The sequence below is a fragment of the Lepisosteus platostomus genome, chromosome 8 (genome assembly GCF_059453375.1).
Source record: "Lepisosteus platostomus isolate fLepPlt1 chromosome 8, fLepPlt1.hap1, whole genome shotgun sequence".
Classification (NCBI taxonomy): Eukaryota; Metazoa; Chordata; class Actinopteri; order Semionotiformes; family Lepisosteidae; genus Lepisosteus; species Lepisosteus platostomus.
Window position 1 is genome coordinate 45186422 of NC_142618.1, and position 22524 is coordinate 45208945.

Here is a 22524-nt window from a genome sequence, read left to right on the forward strand (position 1 = left end):
TGAATAGATTAAACTTAAATGCCTTTGTCTTCATTCATACGAACACCAGCTGTAAGGTTGGGTCTAGGCTGGGTAATTGATTTACTGATTTGTGCACAATTTTTAGCCTTTCTTCTGTACCACTATCTAACACTCTCAAATAAGGAGGTCCACAGGATCTTGTGAGTTCTACCAAACCTACTGTAACTGTTTCAATGAATTAATTATTGATTCAATGGCTCTGAATTAACACTGCTTCCAAGCTTTTCAATGTGGTTCCAGTAGAACTGTGGTTCCTCAGGAGCAAGACTGTGAAGTCCTTAAATATAGTTCGTTAGATTACTAACTTTAATTCTAACAATAATAAACTTAAAAAGTGAGATAAATTCTAAATTAAAACTTAGAAAATACAAAAGCTCAGAAACAGATCTTCATGCTATACAAGTTTATTACAAATGCTTTTCCTTCTGACTTAGATATTTTGCTTAATGATTAATTTGTTATCCTTTGAAACTAAAAGTAATCTAGATTTTTTTTCTTCGACCTGCAAAGACCGCTAACTACCAGGCAGTCAAGTGAACTCAACTCTTCCTGTGAAACTTAATACCGATCAGATTCCGTGACTAAAATCCTTGGGCTTACCTCACTTAGATTCTCTGACATCTCTTTTGCAAACTGGGTTTCAGTTGTGTTGGACATCTTTGCATACAGGCAACTGGAGAATTCTCTTTTCACATCCTTTTTGTACTTTCTCTGAAAATGTAAACCCAACGACAATTTAGCCGGTTGAAAATGAAATGCCTCATATTAAATGCAGAAAATATATGTTAAATGCCTGACTCAAATACATTCTCTATGCTTTTATTGACATCTGTCTTCTTTACTTCAGATGACAAAGGGAATTATAGTATGGTAAGCACACACTTGGGTCCATTCACAATATACAAGGACACATACTGTACAAGCAATAATACTTCATCTCCTAAAATGTGAATGCTGTACCTCACTCTGGATCTCTGACAATTCTTTCGCAAACTGGATCTCGGAGGTTTCTGGTAGGTTAGCATAAAGGCAATTGGAAAACTCCCTTTTCCCATTTTCTTTGTACTTAGCCTGAAAAAATAACAAAAAGTGAATTTAAGATGTAAAATTACTTGTGCTATCATTAATTTCTTTTAAATAATGCTGCTGAGAAGCAGTATTTATGTAAACGGCAAATGTCCAGAGTTTTTGGATGGAATCTAGTCTGGACTCAAACCTAGTTTGTCACTCTCTGTTGCTGGAGGGAAAGGTAAGTTAGTTACTTAATTGCAGGAATTCACATTAGTCTTTCAAATAAACTGTATTTTCAAAAATATTTTCTGTTTTCAACTGTAAAAAATCAAATCAAATATTTTCAGGAGAGCAAACAATTGATCAGAATTTTAAGTGCAAACTAAAAACCCAGCAGCCAGTGATTTTAATAATGACACATATTGTCTAAGTAGCATCATTCCTAGGTCTCTCTTTAGGTAGTGATCACTTTTCTTACTTTATTTGAACATAAGGAAGCTCAAACACAACAAAACCAAAATGGTTCTTATATACTAAGTGAAAATAAACAGTCTCATATAGACCTCTTTGGCCTAACTCAGCCATTCTTAACAGGTTAAAGAGATCCAGAAAAACACCCTGAGTGCAGTTGTCAAGGACTGAAGACCTCTGGAGCAGTGCACACAAAGATCACACATGTGAGTTTTGCAGGATGGTTAGGGTTAGGTCAGACACATCCAGTAATCTTCCTCAAGGGGTATTACTTTTTCTGGAAATAATGTATGCATTCACACTGTTGTATCAAGCAAAGTGTGCTTAGCACTGGTGAGCCTCATTTGAGGCTCTTCTGAATGTCAAAGTGAATGGTTGACCCAAGACTGAGACAGAGAAGGACAATATTCACTGCATGAGCAGGGCAGGGCCAATTTAGCAATAAGGCGAATACTATAGGATACAGGCACAAAGATCATGTGAAGATACCATAGCAGGGAGATGCAGAGCTCGCTCTGAGCTAAGAAAGGTTGTAAAAGGTGGCTTGATGATGTGATCGTAGGTCTCTGTCTACTAGTGTTCTATGTTGGACCTCAAGATCACATTGTTCAGCAGACTTTCAAGCAGTTCGTTTGTTCACTGCTATCTATAGTTAACACTTTCTATTACTTACAATTAAGCAGGGTGTCCAATCAATACCACTAGCGCAGGAAATATTGCGGTTTTAAAATTCCCTCGCCACCTTAGCTGACCCACAGAGTTCTCATATAATGTCTGAACTTTATTTGACTCAAATCAATTCAATTTCTTCGATTTCATGTGAATATAAATATCATTCTTCAGTGGAAAGTGGAAATATGTACACTACCTCACTCAGTATCTGAGACAGCTCCTTGGCATGCTGGGTTTCATTGGTTTCAGGCATCTGAGAGTACAGGCAGCTAGAAATGTCCTTCTTTCCAGCCTCTTTATACTTACTCTGTAAAACAAAACAAAGAATATTTAAGTGGATTTGGAATCACTTTCCTACTTCTGCAGCCTCATGGATTAAAGTTTACAGGCAATCAGAAGGATAAAATAGCTTCAGAGTAGTTTGAATCAGTATGTAAACTGTGGATTTAATGTATTCAGACTTTTCCCCTGAACACCAAACTGCTTTATTAGAATATTCATTTAGATGATACTGAGAGAAATTACTACACCACCTGAGCCAAAGTGTGCAGGAATATCCCTACAGTGGAACCCTGGTTTGTAATAATAATACATGTCTCTCATAATAGTTTTACCTGCATGTGACACCACACCTGTCTACATATAAATGTCACCTGTCAGGTATTGAACATTGTTGTAATTTTCTTTATAGCTTAAAGTGTTTGCTATTCCTCCTATTTTGATACGATCTGTAAATTTAACTAATTGGTTAACTATACCAGAATCTAATTGATATACAGTAAATTTGGACCTGGTCCAAATACAGAACCCTATGGTATCCACCTAATTGCATCATCCCAAAGTGAGAATTATCCTATTTCAGTTATTCTTGTTACTCAAGCATTCTAAAATTCTAAATATACTGTACCATCTGCTATGTTTTTTTTCAATTACAACTATTACCTGTTCAAAGAACTCTAACGAAGCAAAACCTGCCTTAAATAAATCAATGTTTACTATCACATAGAATCCTATTTCCATACAGAACATTCTCCAGTTTAGTTCTAATTAACATTCCGTAATATTATAAGTAAGAGAAGCAAATCCTATTGGTCTATTATTACTTGATTGAATCTGGTTGCCTTTTTATGTGCTCAATTAGCAAATTTCCAGTCAATGGCTATGACCTCTGTCTTGTGTGACAGAAGAGTTTTGTTAATGGTCTATGAGGAACACCAATTGTTCCCTCACTTATAAATATGGAACAATACCAGAGATTTGTTGGTCATAAATGCTTCTTTCTAGCCCCTGATTTAATTGCTTTTGGGATTTTTCTGTTCAATGCTTCAAGCAGAGTACCCTTACATTTTTACCATCTATTTTTAATCGATTCCATACAGATTTTGGAACATGTTTTGGAACATGCATGTGACAAAGTGAAGCATTATTTAAGGTTTTCCTTAGAGGTCTCCAATTCGAGGCCTGAATTGGCCCAACATTGCTTTGTTTCTGAGAAATTACACGATCAGACTAAAAGGAAGTCATACTGATGCTATTTTGGATTTGCCAATAATACATTTCCTTCACCAGGTTTTCATCCCGTCCTGAATGCTGTCTTTTTAAAATCCCATTACTGATTTTGTAGTCTTTGTTATACGGTGATTATAAACCTCTTGTTTCTACGTCATTCACTTTTTTAAAACAATTGGAATAGCTGTTGCCTAGTAACTGTTCCCTCCTACAACTTTTGATTTCCATACACACTTTGCCTTTTATTACTACAGAACTCAAGATGAGAATTAAGCTTAAGTACTGTACCTTACTAAGGAACCCCACTTACAGACCCCAGCAACATATCATAGACTCAACCTGCATCCACAGTTACTGTTTGGTCAAAGAATTCTAGAAATCTATATCAGATTCACCTTTTTAAGACAGATAAAAGAAATAAGTAAGATCTGTAATTACCTAGTTTGCTTAAGCCATGTCTATATTGCATAATGTTTGCAATTTCACAATCAACCATTCTTGTGATAATAAATCTTATTGTTTATATGTATAAAATGTTTAATGCCCTTAGGTACTACCAGAAAACTACCCATGTATAGTTTAAAATTAATTTAACATGTCTGGCAGATGTGTTCAGTTTAAGAGCTCCTAGCTCATGTTATATACAGTACATACTGTAGTGTATTGGAAATAACTACAAAACAAAGGGAAAAAGTGGGTATTGATGCAATTTGCACCTTACAGGATAAAAACGTTTGTTCAAAAGTGATGAATGTTTCTTGAAAAATGTCATCACTTTATCAATGGTCTCAATGTGAACGTAGCTGCTTGGAAACCTTTCCTCCCTAGTCTTTGTTTTGTAAGCTCTCCTGGGCAATAGTTTCGGAGCAGGGATACTCATCCTGACGCAAGCTATTTCTTCTTTAATATATTAGCTCGGTTATCCTCAAAGCACTGCTGTTACGGTCTTCAAACTTGGTTGGAGTGTTATTTTTGTTTTTGAATGGCCCTTTCTCCTCTTTTCCCAGGTGTTGCCAATTAATTAAGCGGATGAGGTGGGACCAATTAAAAGGGGAAGACGAGACTGCAGGGGGAGGGACCCCGAGAGATTGGATACGGGATGCATGGTTTTTGGGATGGGGGAAGACATGTTGGATGTTTCATTTTGGTTTTTTTTTGTTAGTGTAGATAGGTATAGAATGCGGAAGTCTTATTTTTTGGTACGGCCTTATTCTTTAGGCACGCCCATCTTTTTTGTCCCGGTTCTAGTCTTTTTTAGTGTGTTTATTTTTCTTTTATAGTCAATTAGCTTTGCTTGGGTATTGCTTTTCTTTTTTTTGGGGCTTTCCCCTCCCGATTTGAATATGAATGTTGACTTCTGGTTCCCTGAATTTGTCATGATAATAAAATTGATTTGTTTTCCCAGGGGAACCCGATCTTTATGTTGCTGCTTTTGGTCAAACCCTAGACATATTTTGTAAGGTCTTAACACTGCACAACATGGATCCCAGAGGTTTCCCCGGATCCTTTGTGGTTAGTGGCGAAAATGGCACTTATCTTCCCTGAGGTGCCCTAGCTCTCTGGTGAAAAAGCAGAATATTGGTCTCACAACTGTGCATCTAGAGGATGCTTTGTAAATTGGTCATGTCTCTCCTGTGTCAGTTTGAAAGTTTCAAAGGTGAAATGCGTTACATAAGAGGCATCCATTGTTAAATAGATCACAGAATAACCGGCTGTTTTAAATAACATAAATGCAATTGAAGATGCAATTGTGGGTGGTACAGTGGTACAGTGGGTAATATTGCTGCCTTGCAGCACTAGAGCCCTGGGTTCAATTCCAGATGTGGGTTTCTACCTGTGTGGAGTTTGTATTTTCTCCCTGTGTGTCTCCTCCAGGTGCTCTGGTTTCCTCCCACAGTCCAAAAATTTACTGGTAGGTTAATTAGCTTCTGGGATAACTGGCCCTGGTGTGTTTGTGTGTGTGGTGTCCTGTCCAGGGTGTATCCCATTTTGTGCCAGTTTCTTGCTGAGATAAGCTCCAGCTCCCCTGCAACCCTGAATTGGATGAAGCAGTTAGGAAACAGCTGGACAATGATGCTGTAACATTATCAAGATTGACACGAATGAGGAGAATGCTACCAAAAGGTTTATCTTGACATAAAGAAAGACATATTCACTTTTATTCCTTTTTGAGATTGTAAAGACTGTTTAAGTACTAAGACAGAAAGAAAAACCTAAACCTAAAACCAAAAAAGAAAGTATAATTCACATTCCTAAAACAAGTACTTTGTCAATGGTATGCAAAGAACCTACAGTTTTTGTCTCCTAAGGTCTGGAAGTGCTTATTTTTATAGAGTTTAATTTCAGATAACACTAACAGGTGCTGCTGCTAGGCTGATTTTTTTCCCCATTTTGGTTATCTTCTAATTATTTATCATACTAATTTCCACACTCTTGCTCGGAGTCATATGTGTAATTGCCTGGTAAAGATTCCCTGAGGTCTGTATAATTATCAGATCTTCCTCCTTCACTCTGTACTCTGTTAATATGATGTACTGTAGCGATGTACTTGTCAACGTACTATATCCATTTAAGGTCATATAAGCTTGGCATGCAGTCTTACTGGGTGTTATTATAAGATGACATCCACGAAGGGATGATATTTGCACAGATGAAATAATCATAGTGCATGTCAGTGCTTCAGTTAATGAATAAATCACAATACAAAAAACAAACACCGCCCAGGTAACAAAAGTCTTTGGAATGCATTCGTAAAGGTGCACTCATCAATGTGACAGCAATTAAAAATACCTGAACTGATGAGGACACCCACCACGCCTTACCTCTGAAATAAATGCCCCCAGATTCTTCACATGCTGAAACTCAGGTGTGTCAGGGACAAAACAGCACTTGCCCTTGGATTTTTCATATTCCTCCTTATATTTGACCTGTACAGCAAGGCAGAACAATGTGTAAAACACCAGTGATTCCCAGTGTTCATGGAGCTTCTGAAGTTTATCCTATGCAGTAATTCAAGAACTGGTTAGTGCTTCATAGGAGAGCTCAGAGGACAACCAAGTTACTGCTGAAAGTGAACCAGGAGATAACAGTGTTACCTCTGAACCTGAGGTACCATCTAAGCCATAGCCCAGCTTATACTGTCAGAAAGACGGGAGATGCTGATGACTGATTTGACAGCATTATAGCCATTAAAGAAATGTTATCACATCACACTAGAGCAGCTAAGCGTTAAAATCCATAAAAGACAGATTCCTTACAAGGACCTTACTTGGAAAGAATGATGATTTCTTTTTTGGAAAAAAGATTTTTTTGTTTTTCGGACATTTCCACACAAGATAATTCCTTTTTTTTATATGAAGAGAAGCTCTTCCAGTAATTGAACAGCTAATGTCTAGCAATTTTGATCTTTCCTTGCTCAAATATAAGTTAGAGAACAGAATGTTAATAAACAATTCTAAACAACAAATAATGGCATAAACAAACAACATTAAAATGTTTCCACCCTCTATTGCTAGTTTTGTTATTACTATTACTAGCTTAAAAACTGTGAGAAAAGAAAGAGTTAAAATTTGATTCTGTACTCTTTGAAAATCGCTTGAATGTCATAAGAGAACACCAGATGTAGAAAACAGCTGTGTAATTGTTATCCTTCTCAACACAGTTGTTAAATTATTCAAACAGCCTTATTTCAAGACTGTTCAAGTATAATTTCCAGTCTATCATTGGAATGACTTTTATATGCATTGTCTATTTCTGTCAACAGTGTGTCAAAGAACAATCACATAAAATGGATAGGAACTTCAGAAACCTGTAGCTTTGACAAGTGATGAATGATAAATATTGTATTGTAGATGCATGATGCATGGACCATTAGTCCATTTTAAACTTTCTATTAGAGAAATTCTTATTGAAATTACAATCAATATATTCTTTAAATAAATTATTTGTACACAATTCTGAACCCCCAACAATTAATCTTAATCTATTCAATTTCCTGACTGGAATTCCCTGCTCCTTCTTAATCTGTTTGATATCTCCCCTCATGTTTTCTTTGTAATAAGCAGTACAATCCTAAATTCATATTACAGGTGAGTACTTTAAAATAAAATTACTGAACTGAGTTATTGAATTTTAAAAATTTATTTTGCTAAAACCCAGCCTACCTCTGTTATTTTTTGTGAACATTTCTAAATGTCCTCTGAAATGATTTGCCCCCTGTCAGGATTTACGACATTTTCTTTCACACTTATGAGTGATACAGTGAGTAAGAAGCTTCCCAGTTGAAGCACTGGTTCTACCACTGACTCAGTGTGTTACTCAAATCAAGTCACTTTACATCCCTGTGCTCCATTGTTTGGCCCGAGGGATTCTTACAACTTGTAGTCAAAGTTGCTGACCCAAAGTTCATCATCGAATCCAGTCTTACGTTCTTAATGATCCTCAGGGTTGATTTAGCTATTAGCAACTAAACAAATCAGATGGTGTCCCCTTGTTTCTAGCATTTCTTCTTCATAAATAAGTCTATAAGTCTCTCTAGATGTAAGTGCTTGTGACAAAATGCCAAAATTATTTTTACTTTTGGTTTCTTCCATAAAAAATACGTAGAACATCCATAACACAGAGCCGTATGTTCTGGCCCGGATTACGCCTAGAATTAAGTGTTCAGAAAGTTTATAATAATAATCTCTCTCTGTTGCCTTGTACTGAAAGTACCCTGGAACACCTTTGAGTTGAGCTTCTTAGGAATGTTGCTGAGATGGGGGACTCTGACAAGCAGGACATGTTCATTTTGACACAGTAATCAAGTGCCTAAAATTGATGGTTCTCAGTCTACAGCTCCAAGAGGGAGGTGCATTTAAAAAACAACAACTGCAGGGCACCTGTCATAACTGCACTGACAGTCCCAGCGTGATGCTCCACTGAGAAGTGTGTCACATGGGGCTGCCAACTCCATCTGCTCCACCTGCTAACATCACAGACAGTCACCTCCGGAGACTTAAACGCCTCAGCACAGTAGTTTATGATGCTCTCCGAGACCTTAAACTGGCAAACTAATCTCCAGCACCGATTGCCCAAACCGCAACTGAAACAAAACCAGCTGAAAGTGAATGTCGGGCTTAGAGACCTAGACCTACGGACACCAGAATTTCCTGCCTCAAGAAAAGCCGTGTGATGAGCTCCTAGTTGTAATGTAGCTTTATAAATGAAAAAAAAAATCAATTCAATAATACTGCTGGACTTTTGTCTACGCCACTTGAATATAAACAAATACTGAGTGTGGCAGCTACAAAATATTGGCGAGCAGACCTTCTATGTTTCTCTCTAAGTTTCAGCTTGCAGCCTTCTTGATGCTAAGATGGAAAACGTCCCCCATTTTGAGCCAAGAGAACAGCCAGCCAATGAATACTGGACAAGCCATGACGTGGGTCTTTCGGTTTCTCTCCCTTCTGCAATTATACAAATCTCATCTGGACTGCCCAGGGTTTTTTATTTCCATGGGTATGCATTCAATGTTTACATTATAACACTCACAAATTAAACTATTATTGAAAAATATGTTTGATAAAGATTAATCCAGGAAGGTAACTGAATATTTACTTGTCTTTCAAGCAGTAATGAATGTTGATGTGTTTATAAGAGAATGATTATTATGACTTTGACTACATTCAAAAGAATAAAAGAATTATAGCATCTCTTAACCCCATATTATATTAAATCTGAATGATTAACCATCCATTTGTATTTTATACATTTATAAATATATAATCTTCCATTAGTTTATCTTGCATGTTTTATTACTTTATTAATAAACTATTAATAAAATTGTATATTGTATTCTTTGTATTTTATAGATCACTGTTTGATCTGATTGATTAATTCCTAGTAGCCATATGGCAGTCCCTGAGTTCACTGTCCCAGTTTTTAATTGTGTAAGTAAACTCAAACCATCACATCACTACAGTCCCATATGAGGTTTGCAGGAAGTCCAAAGCTTCGGTCACATTATAGTTCAAAAGCAAACCCATTCTTTCTCATTGCAAGATATGGGTTTTGAAACTTAGACCCCATGTAGGCAATAACATTTGACAACATAGAAATGGGGCTCAGTAATAAGATGCCCTAAAACTAAACCCTTCATTTTACAGAACGTTCCATGATTCAAATTTGCAGCTAATTACTTAGCACTTGGGGTGTCATCTGGCTTTAGAGACCAGTTCTGATGAGGAGTGTCAAAATTATTGAAGCACTTGATCACACACAGCACTGGAGGAGGACAGCATGTCATTAAGCATTGCAAAGCAGCAAACACAATTTTAATTATAGGATTTTTAATAACCGCTCAGTATTAATGTTGGATCACATAGAGAGCAATTAGGGAAACTTCCAATGTATGAAAATGTGCAAAAAAAGAAACTTTTCACTTGGTAGATGAAAAGTAATTGACCTACCCCATTTTTGCCTTTAAAAGTTTCTCTCTATGGATTACATCTTGAATGTATCCTTAAACTTTTAAGGGCATATTAATTTAACATTCACATACCACCTGTTTTGACTAATAGAAAGCTATGAGCAAAATATGAGCATGAATAATTCTGTGGTTAGTACACTGTAATGTTGCTGTTGTATGCAATGGCAGGCCATTAAAGGAGTCCAGACGTTTCTCCAAACTAAATAATCTTTTTAAAGATAATACAATAACATCACTTCACAATGTTTTAGGAAATGTTGCATGTTTTAACAGTATTTCTCATTTAGCTTGTTTCAATCATTAAAAACATTTAATGTACTGTATGACTGTATGAACAATGCCCCCATAGTAATATTCCAGAAGTCATTATCTATTTTTAGGAATATAAGATGAGGTTCTAAACACAAAGTAGTGACAAAAGAAAACAGGATTTAACTCTCCATCGAAGGGAACATTTATTTAAATATAACTTCGGTTATGTAAAAAACATGTTCATACAGTAAATGCTGTGTGCTGACTATCTTATAAAGGCTTTCGGTGTTGAACTCTGAAGTGCACTGGTACTACTGTAGGTGCCCGACAGATTCTGAGAAGTGTTCTATTAGTGAATTAAACTCACATTTTTAAGTCTTAGTTTATGTAATGAGGTATGCTTTTATGGATTTAAGCACTGGCTTGCAATGTTTCTACAGGTCAGTGTTGTACTTAAGGATATTCCCATTTATTAGCCATAAAGCCATAAAAGATATCCATTGATTCATCCTTTCATAGTCTACTTTTCCTGGCAAGTGTCCTGGCACCATGATAGGTTTTTCTAGTAAATGACGCCAACAAGTGATGATATAATTACATTATCCTTTTTTCTGCACAGCTTCTTCCCTCATAACACTATTTCAACCAACTTCACACCTAAGCACTACACCATACACATAACAAGCAACCTTTCTTTTCATGAGCTGGACCAATGGGGAATTTTAATAGGTTTTTCCCCACTACGCAGATTAATGGCTAAAAGCCAAAGGTTTGATCACAATGGCTTTGTCACTAAAACCTTTCGGATTTCTCAAATCAAGGTCTCGTGTATAATGGATGGCTTAGAAATGGCAATAACACCCATACAAAATGCAAATTAGTGCAGCCATGTCTAGTCATTGTAAATACCAAAATATACTTACATCACTTATCAACTCGCTGCACTTCTTGGCAAATTCTAAGTTCCTGTCCTCAACAATGGGCTTACTGAAAGCCTGAGGAAGAAAAACGAAAAGCGTTTCCAAATGCATTTCAAAATTGATTTCAACGAAGGTCATCAGAAAAAACAACTATGCTCCCCCTTCCCCACCCCTGCACAAAAATAAGAACCGACAACACATACCTCCTCCTTTTTCATGTTTACCCCAGTATCTTCCTCAGACATGTCCTTGGAATCACACAGCTTCTGAATTTTAAACCAGAAGAGAAAAGAACTTTCTGGGTGACTGTGTGCTCTGCTTCTCCTTTAGGGGTTGCGACAGCAGTTCTGAGTGCCTCAGCCCAACCCAACTCCATTCGTTCAGTATTCTTTATCAAACCACCTTCCTAATTTAGACCTCACTCAACAGCTTTTATCTGCACAATTCTCTACATGCCAATAGAAACACATTGCCTGAAACCTCAGAAACAACAAGGAACAATTCTGAAACACGACATATCTTTTACATTATGCCCTACAGGTTTAAATAAAAAAATATTTTTTAAAAATGCATTAAAAGATTGAATGAAATCTATCCATATCAACATTGTATGACATATGTATGTATGTATAAGTATGTATAAGCCTTGATAAGTCACTCAGCTCTAATGAACAATACATGGACTGTCTAGAAGGAGTTTAAAACTGAACGTTAATACTATATATTTGCTAAAAACTTCATTTACCATCTTAGGAAGAACATAAGGTTAAGTCCACATTGAAAAGCTAAATCAAAGAATGCACTGGACTCATTAACTGATGTTTGAAGACAGCTCCACAGCTGAAATGCTTTACTTTTCATGTTCTCAATGTGGAATTAAACTCAAAATGTTCGAATGAAGTTCCCAGACCGATATAGCTGCCCACTCTAACAGTTATCAACTTAATTCCTTTCAACATCTCCCTTGAGTGTTACTAAATGCATCATTCTATGACAGCGTGCATTCGCTAACCTGAGTTCCAGACCAGAATTAAATTTCACAAGTAAAGAGGCACCACATATATATCCACCCATTTTCTAACCACTTTAATCAAGGCCAGAAATACTCTGGATTGTGATGGGATGCAAGCCCATCACAAGGCCCACAGAGACAAACAAAGACATGCAAGAACAGTACTATACTCACACCAGGGCCAATTTTCCTATGCTATGGACTGATGTCCCATCCAGGATGTATCCTTTCCTTGCAGTTGTTGCTTGCCAGGATAGGCTCCCTGCAACCCTGTATTGTTAGAAAAGGGATGGATGGATGACCAAACACAAGAAATCTTCTTTAATACCCTCCTAGCCTGAAATCCCCAATTCCTTCTCAATTTGACTCACTGCTAGAACGCTTGCAATGACACAAAAGACTCCCCTGCAAAGGTATCTCATAGAGCAAAGAGGTGCTGCTGATGGACAAGGCAAGGATACTCTGCATGGCTGGCCAAAAATATTGTGGCCAGTGCCAAGCTACTTGGGAATCTCTGCCTCAGCTGGCTCATAGGACAGGCCAGAATAACACCAGTGATGCCTGGACTATAGAGCCCTTCCTGCCCACTGGAACAACCAGTTGGTTGAGCCAGTCAGGGTCCACTGATTTTTTAAATTCATAAAACAATTCCATGCTGTAAAGCTACAGCAAATGGCTTTTCTTTTGTAAATGTAGTTCACCAGGCATTAATTATTTGATTGATAATGGCTTTCAGCGTGTATATGGCATAGAAAAAGCCTTCATTTAGACACAAATTTTCTTATGTGCAACAATAAAAATGATAGAGCTGACTAAATAAGCATCAGGAACTACCTAAAACCAACACATCACTAATCACTAATAATAGAGCAGCACTTCTGCCGAGACCAATGTATTAGATTCTGCTTTTCACTGAGAAGCTTGCTTAGGCTTAATCGATGCCCTCCAGGGTGATGGACAGAGAACTTTCACCGAACACAGAGGCAGTGATGTCAGCTGCCATGGTATGTGAATGCTTTTATCTCGACATGACTAAACTGTACAGCTCATATCTATCTGAGCTCTTTAGTCACACAAGAAGCTTCTGTGACATTTCAAAGACAGTCATCTGTGCTTTAAATGGAATCACTCGCTGTTCTTTTCTTCTGCATTCTTGATGAGAACAATTCACTGACAGAGAAAGAGAGACTGGATCAGGAAATAAAGAAATCTTATTTTCTCATGGTGCTACCCTATAATGTAAAAAGATTTCCAATGCGCATCTTTATAAATATAAAACAATAACATATATTCAAATGTTTTTAGGAATCATTGCAAGGTTAAAATATCTTTCACAAAGTGGACTGCTGCTGCTTCATCACACCTTGATTTTTCTACTTTCTTTTTTCCAGGTAGTTTTATAAAAAGGCCTAACAGCAGTTTGTGACAATCTTAGTGAGAGTTACTATAGAAGGTCACTCACATACTTACAATGCCTGCCAGAAAGAATACTAGGCATTCTACTGAAGCAGCCCACAGATACATTTACAGAATTTGCAAAGCATTTTGGAATCCTTTGGAATTGCTGTATAAATGCAATTAATTATTGCCTTCTGGCCTGATCTTATCAGGTCTCACAAGCTAAGCAAGATTGGACTCGACAAGTACTGAGATAGGAGACTGCTAAGAAAAAATAGCGCATCCTGTAAGTAGTGTCGGTGGTTAAGTAGGTGGCACCTTTCTCTCTGGACCAGAATTTCCAAAACTACTGCCCTGGTACAGTAACTAGAGGACACTGTTTCCTTAATATGAAACAGTCCTGACCACATTGTCATTAAAATGTAAAGTTAAATTCTACTTAGTACAGCCTAGTACTTAGTACAGTCACATCATCATCACATCATCACTTTCAATATCAACTTATCCAATTCAGGGTCACATAGGCCCGGAGCCTATCCCAGGAAGCAATGGCTGCAAGACAGGTCACACAGTGGACAAGACACCAGTCAATCACAGGGCACACACAGACATAAATATATATACACACTCACGCTACGGCCAGTTTTCCCAGAGGCCAATTAATCTACCAGTATGTGTTTGGAATGAGGGAGGAAACTGGAGCACTTGGAAAACGCAGTGAGTAGATACAAACTCTAAGCAGACAGTGCACTAGGACCAGAACTGATCCCAGAAGCCCAGCACTGTGAAGCAGCAATGCTAACCACTGACTGCACCCTCATGCTGCCCTCAAACTGTCCCGTAACACCAAAAATATATACTTTTTTATGAAATTCTGTGATCTGTTCCCTCATCTGTATATTCTGTCCCTGTTAACCCTGTGCAGGGTAGTGTTTATAAAGGCCAAGGCGAACAAATCCGAAGGAGCAGGCAAAAGGCAGGTCAAAGGGCTGAAGCTGGGTCAAAGCACAGAGGTCGATCAAGAGCTAGTTGAAAACAACAGGAGCTCAGGAGGCGGGCTGGTTTCCTAATGCCGAGCAGTGAACAAAGTAAGCAGAGGGTTTAAGTAGTGAGGGAAGGGGTGTGGTGTGGTAACTGGGTAATGGGAGTTAATTAGGGCCAGCTGCGCTCGGAACAGTCCCTATTCCTTTTCTTTCTTTGACATTTTATTGACAATTTATTGGCATTAAAATGTCTTCTAAAAACATGTAGGAAGGAAACATATGTGCCTTATGACATCGTTAAAGCAAGAAATCCCATTTTCCTTTAAATCGTGATGTAACGGGAAGCGTTCGTCATTCAACTGGGTTTTCATGAGGACAAATAAAGAAAAAAACTGTCCTGGGGGATACTACAGAAACAGCACAGTGGGAAGTTCAAACAAGAAAGCTTAAGAATCTTCTATTTAGGGAAAAAGAAAAAAACGGGAGTGAATTACCCTTTTAAAAACTTTAACTGCATCTAGCTGGCTGCCTCACTTAATCTTTTTAACACAACAAATACTGTCCTTTTACCCACATTTTTCTGTAATTATCTTGGTATCCATGAAGACGGGTTCAGCCTCTTTCAGCTACAGTTTACAAGATTAGATAATCTTTTTCTTCACTTGTGTGTTCGAGGAAGAAGGGAAAAGTAAACAGGATATTTACTCCCAAATTGACTAATTCTGACATTTTACGAGTAAAAAGACGATGGGACTGTTGTTTCAACTATCAAATCACAGAGAGGAGTATCATGTTTCAGAAAAAAAAATAATACAAGCATAAGAAACGTTACAAATGAGAGGAGATAATTTGGCCCATCTAGTCCATTTAGTAGTTAGTAGTTAACTAACCATAACAAAGAAACAAGGTTTATTTCATGCTGAAAAGAAAAGAAAGGTAACACAAGATTTTGGCTGTGGAGCCTTCTTCAAGTGTGCATCACCCAAATTAACCATAAACATAACCCAAATTAACAAATTAACCATAACCATGTCAACACCCAAATTAACCATAGCATCACACCCTGCTGTTTATTCAAAGAAGCCAGGGTACTAGCTTCAACAGCATGATTCGTTAGCTCGTTTAATACTGCCACAACTCTTCACATAAAGCGCCTCCTCTTCTCAGTTTCAAATACACTGTTACATACTGTAGTATCCTCTGGTTCGTATTTACCCTTTGAATTTGAAGGCAGTTTCATGGGACTGGTTTTGTGAATGCCTTTGAGGATTTTGAATACAGCACGGTTTCGACATCTGCAATTTTAACATTCGCAAATTTGCGATTCTGCCTGGCCGACGGGGTTTCAGGTGGAAGCAGAGCAGAGCAGGATGAATCCAGGCGGAAGGTAGTTAAGTGCAACTTTCAGACTAGCTGCACAACAGACTGGGATAATGCGATGAATCTAGCTAGTGAGAAAGCCTCTCTCTGCCCCCTGCCCAAGTACCCGCGACCCAGTGTCTGCACCTCAACATGGTCTTGTTTTGGTATTGTGACAAGAGCTCCCAGTTTAGGTGCCTTTACAGGCTCTCTGACAGTTTTATTACAGAGGGGTTGTGCTAATGACAGAGCAGGGAAATACTGTAGCAGGCATCCACTGGAATCAGAGTTTATAAGTTTGTGATTACTGCTGTTTGTTTTACTTAATCAATGTTATTTAAATTAACATAAAGCCAATGCATTTGTATTTTAATTATAAGTTACCTGTAAGTTTTAACCATATATTTTATACACAATAATACATTATGCCAAAGTATAGGGGTGGACTTCATTATATGGGAATTTGGTTAATCACAACGACAATAGTTCTCTGCACCAAACCCTCACCCTGTCGATACCCTACTGTGTTTCAGTAAGTTCTACTCATTTTCCTTCCTGTTTCAAGACTGAAAGTAAGAACGCAGTGAGCCACGGTGAGTGTTATACTAAAACTATTCGGCTTTGAAAGACATCTGGAATGGCTTTGCAATTTAAATTTAAATTGAGATCGTATAATGCTTACTCGGGGCTTTCGCACATTAATTTGATTGAAGAGAAAACTGTCTTCTGTACAGTCACTGTATTTTTTACTGCATGAGGCTACTCTCCCTTGTCTAAGCGGCACTCTAGGGGGAGAGACGTGAATCATGCAAATTTGCCATTAGTAATTCATTTCCTAACACAGCGCTCCTTGCTTTTCACCGAAGGCGAGCTCTGTACTGCCCTTCACACCACTATTGAATGAGGAGGGGAATATTTATTGGGCTTTGATCATCTCATCAGGAGTCTGATTAGTGCCTTGGTGAAGCCAAGGATAGACACGAGGATGGCTGTGTGCACAACGGGAGGAAAAAACCTTTGGAAATCACACTAGGCAGTGGCGCTCCATTCATAACGCCCCCAAGTAAAACTAAAAAAATATTTGTGATCAAACCACATAGAAAAACATTTTTATTTAACTGATTTATAACAGCATAGAACAAAGCAAGGGCCTAAATATATTTTTCATTCATAATTATCTTGTTCATTCACTCAAACATTTCATAGAAATAATAACTAAATAGAATTTGGCACAAACTATTCATACTGTAGATTTATGCAATGTAGTAAAATCAAACATATGACATTATACAAAAATAATTACCATGCTCACACAAACCTTTGGATGTTTTGTGGTTCAAGTGTGAAAATAGCAAAGGTGAAATATATTCATATATTTGCATACTTTTTAAAGGAGGATCGCATCCACAGCATTATTTCTTATTTCAGTGGTTCACATACTGTAAGACATTTGTTTTTTTTCTGTAATCATACACCAGACTACTAAGAGTAGCTGGTCAAGAGACTAAATAAATCAAGCTGACGAATTTTACTTTTAACTTCAGAATAACAGTTTGTTTATCCAAACTTCTGTCCATAATTATTATGGACAAACGTACTTCACTCTAGGTTTGGTGCAGTAATGGAAAATGGTAACAATGCACAAATCAAAACACAAACACAATACACCTCCGGAAGTTAATCAATGCCTTAGTTCTTATAATCACTCCAATGATTCACTGTTTGCATCAATTACACTGTAAGTCCCCATCAGAAATCTAGAGCTCCAGTTATTATGTGAAGAATAATGTTTGTACACTTTAATTATGCAAACACTAGAATTATCCACTTGTGGAACATACTGTACATTTCTTTTGGTTTAACTTCACTGAATCCATACAGTAATTCCAAATAAATCCGGAAGGTACAGTATTCATCCAAAAATACACCCTGAGATGAACAGCTCCCAGTTTAACAGTGAATAGAAATCTTGAAAGTGCTTTCCTGCTTTTCACAGTCACAATGCCAGGAAACAAACAGTTCAGATAGACTAGATAAGGGATTAGATAGTTTTCCATTTCTCAGTCCAGCTTTTTTTTTGCAGCCTTTTCGAGTGCTTCAACAATAACTGTCTATACAAACTAAATGCAAAACACGCTATTGTAAAATGATGCTGACATTTTTCTAGCATCTATTTAACATCCCTCCCTCCAAAAAAGTAACTTAACACACAAATCTGAGACACACATATTAACCATAACATGTCAGGAAAGATCAAAACAAAAACATTAAAAACTTCTTTGATTCAAGCAATATTAACCTGGTTATCCTATTCAAACTCATGCTCAGTAAATTATTTGGAATTAATTCAATGTGACCTTGCATAAATAGATACAGTATGTTCTTCTGCACTTCTGCACCTAAATTAGCTGAATCAATGCACAAAAGAGCCTAAAATACTTTTTTCTTGCACATATTAAATAGAAAATGAAGAAGCAATGCATCCATTTCATGCACCAGTTGAAAGGATTTGTGGCATATGTTCAGTGAAAGGAAGGACAGCCTTCAAAAAGCATGGATTGTAATCCACTTGAAAATCATATAAGCAGTTTGAACAGCAAAGATCTTACACTAAAATTAATTACTCATTGGTTGATGTATGGAAAATACAAATGACCATGTTAAAAATAAATAAAAAAACTGCCTGATTCTATCATACTATCTATGGTAAATAATAATAATAATAATAATAATAATAATAATAATAATAATAATAATAATAATAATAATAATAATAATAATAATAATGTGACTATTGTATATACTGTATGCACATTAATGTCAATATTACTCAATATGTTTAAGGTTATAGATTAAAAGCATTTCAAGAAAGGAAAAAATATTATAAAATATAATCTGAAAAAAGAGGATATATTTCCCAATGTCTGAATGTGTTGGGCTTTTTCTTTTCACATATTCATACATTTTCAAAAACATTCCTTACATCTCTTAATAGCAAGACAGAACTGTTGGTTGCGTTATCCACACAAATTGTTCAGAAATAACATAACATTGATGCTGATCTCCTCAGTTAGAAACTCATGGAATTGATTGAACTCCAGTTAGTTTTCCTGCGCAGACAATAATAAGCTATTACATTTCTTTTAATATTTTGAAGGGACATTGGTACTCCCACAAATTTAGATACATTTTAAAGGTAAAGAAGTAAACACAATTCGTTTGAGCTCTCTGGTCATACACAGATATGCTCTACAGTCAGAAGGCTCTACAATCAGCCACTGAACATGCCCCAAAATGGGTGTATAGGGGTGATATAGTGGCAACATGACGTTCAGAAAGACCAAAAGAATCATCAATCTTCAGAAACAGCTTATTTCATTTTTAGGTAATTCGGAATGTGTTCAGGGTGTCATGCAGTGATGGGACAGTGGTCAGCATTGCTCTCTTGCAGCACTGGGGACCTGGGTTCGATTCCAAACCTGGGGTGCTGTCTGTGTTGAGTTTGTATATTCTTCATGTTTTCTGGGTGTCTCGGGTTTCATCAAACAGCCCAAAGACATACTGGTAGGTTAACTTGTTTTTAGGAATGTTGGCCCTGGTGGGTGTATGCCTGTGTCTTTGTGTGTCCTGCGATGGACAGGTGTCCCGTCCAGGGTGTACCCTGGCTTGCACCCCTTCCAGCCCCACCCGCTACCCTGAATTGGATCAAGCGATTCAAAAATGGATGAATGTGTTTAAAAACCTAGCGTCACAGTACCAAAGTGTATTGTGTCAAATGTGTATGAATACAGTCTGAACTGTCATGTCTAAAATAAAAAACACTGAAGCCAAAATAAGCATAGAATAAACTGCAGTCTGAAAGCTAGGATATTTGGTGCTTCATGTTCTAAATAACTGTGGAGTAATAAAATATGTAATGCACACAAACTGTTCAATGATAGTGCAATTGCAGTACAACAGCAGGCACTAATGTCACTGGTGTCCACAAGAACACACACATGGTGTATTCCCAGGGCACAAGTGATGTACTGTAAGTGCACTCTGGTGTGTGCTTTCCAACTCCAGGTCCAATCTGTTTGTGTTATGAGATCAACGAGATGTTCGTGGCGCATGGTTGTGAGAGGGCATTAGCTACCTTTCCTAAAGCTCATTTCCCAGCATGCTGTGGAAAATGAACTACCACCCTGAGTCACCTGACCTGCTGGCAGAATACAGTATTTCTGGTTACAATTTAACCACCTGGAAGTGGAGGCTCTCAGTCTATATCTACTGTCAGGAAAGACAGCAGATCCTCTGTTCTGCAAACTGGCACCACAGGGAAGGACTGACTGACTGAGCCACAGGAAAAAAAATGTACTGTAGGTGTTTAAAAGTTCCAAAGATAAAGAAACATTTAGAGCTAGTAAGCTGCTTAGCTGGTCGGGCATTGTTAGTTAGGGACTGAAGAAGTCTAGTCAATAACTCATTATGGAGCTTTTGTTTGGTTTATGTTTTTGAGTATTTTTCTGCACACTGTAAATAAAAAGAGCACCTGCGCTTTACCTCATGGATGCTTTGTGTGTCTGTTTGGTCTACCAATCAATGTTCCCAGAATATATCAATGACTCCCTGCTCCAGGGTGTGTCACAGTGGTTTTGAGGGAATGGTTATTTGAACAAGTCAAGTTACCTTATAAGTACCCTAAATCCAGATTATACGTATTATGCAGAAATTAAATTAGCTTAAAATACAACAAAAGATACATATTTCTGCTTATTAAAATAAACACCAATAAACATACTGTAGTTTAATGGTCCAGTTTCCCATATTATTTTTTTGCCTCTAATGTAATATCAGCTTTCTGCATGATTCACGAAGATAAGCTACCAGATATAGCAGGTCAATGGGCTCTAAAGAAATGAGGCGGGTCACCTTTGAGCCCATGGATCCCTGTCACAGGCAGAGAGCCAGGTGTGTGAAAGAAGATCTTTTTAAGTCTCTTTATCAGTCATGACAGATTTCGAATCTCAAAGACTACATGACTACATTGGATCAACAATCTACCAATACCTGTGCAATTAGCACAACCTAGATGGTGTTCTCCCATCTATTAGCTTTTATAACCTTTAAGGAAACCTCCAATCAAACAGCTCCCCGTTTTGTATTTTGATGTTATAACCATACAGCACACCATTAAATTGGTGAGACCCAATTTGTCAGTGACAGCTGAAACATCATCCAAAATGCCGATGATTGTTCTGGGCATTAGAAACCTGAACTATGTTCATTCTGTCTCTCACAATAAATGAAAGAAGCAAAACAGCACATACTGTGTAAAATGACAACCCAATCCCAGCAGCAAGAAAAAGACAGAATTAGGAATCAGTTATGTGCCAAAATAAATTATAAATGGCATATTAGAACAAATATCTTATTTATTAACATGTGCGTATGTACGGTGTATAAAAAGCAATTTTGTCAGCCTCTACTAGGATATAAGATGCTAGCTAAATAAAGCCACCATCTGTCCTTTCTGTTTAGCTAACCGTGGCAAATAGGAAGAACAAAACAGCATCACGATACTTAATATGAAAATCAATTGATAACACAAATGGAAATCTACAGCAATGATCTCAGTGCCATGCTAATCTGCTGTGTAAAACAACAAGAGCTTTTCGCCTTATAGTTAATTTGATTTCAGGCATTTTGTTTTCTCTCTCCATAAGATTTGTATTTTAATGGTGGAAAAGGAGAGTCAATTCAACTGGAAAGTTTATATCCTAAATCAAAGTGAAATAACATTCATTGTTATGGTGAAAGACAAAATGCATATTTATGTTTTTTTATATATTTTCACTAATAAAATACATTTTTACCTTACAAAGAAAACTAAAAAGGCTCAAAACTATCAGATCAGAACTATCAAAAAATGATTTTCTATTTCTTGACTATCTTTTGAGTTTTCACATTATTGCCAACACAGAATTCTGGAATACATCTCGGATGAAACAGTATTTCTTTCCACCTGAATTAGTGATCCTGCACCTCAAGACAGCATATGATGCAAAACTCTTAAAACCATAGTCCATGTGAAATAAGGACAGCCACAACGGCATCAGTACCTATGAATGTTACTTCCTAATGTAGTAAACAGTAGTTCCAAGCAGGGCCGAAATGTGCAAAAAGAGGGGTGAACGCCAATTGAATTACTTTGATTGACGTGATGCACTTTAAACTATTCTAATGCTAAACCACGTGATTGATGGAGTGAGTTGAGCGACCGTCTCTTCTTTACTTCTAGTTTCTAGAACAGCTGCTAGATAGCGTATGATCATTGATTTGGAGCACCTAAAGCCGATCGATAAGAATGTTGTCTCAGCTCATTTTTCGTTCGTCACCAGCGTTTCCCTCCTTCGTAGGCCCTAGGCAGTGTTCCTACAGTGCCTAATGGGAAATCCGGCACTGGTT

General features: G+C 37.3%; 1 protein-coding gene across 7 annotated transcripts in view; it reads right to left on the minus strand.

Moving 5' to 3' along the window:
- LOC148657410 (uncharacterized) overlaps window positions 1–22524 on the minus strand; it is a 62381-nt gene that overhangs the window by 35995 nt on the left and 3862 nt on the right. For 2 of the 7 annotated variants that reach the window (XR_015940962.1, XM_088643654.1), the window contains exons 1-6: window positions 11529–11705; window positions 11329–11400; window positions 6507–6611; window positions 2372–2482; window positions 982–1092; window positions 622–732 (exon numbers count right to left, since the gene is read on the minus strand). Coding sequence is in view for 6 of the 7 variants with exons in the window: in XM_088643654.1 (XP_088499780.1) it covers window positions 622–732; window positions 982–1092; window positions 2372–2482; window positions 6507–6611; window positions 11329–11400; window positions 11529–11570 (552 nt within the window). In the remaining variant the exon portion in view is untranslated. Of the gene's footprint in view, window positions 1–621; window positions 733–981; window positions 1093–2371; window positions 2483–6496; window positions 6612–11328; window positions 11401–11528; window positions 11708–12511; window positions 12608–22524 lie in introns of those variants that run through there. The other 5 variants (XM_088643655.1, XM_088643656.1, XM_088643657.1 and 2 more) reach the window with 5 other exon arrangements.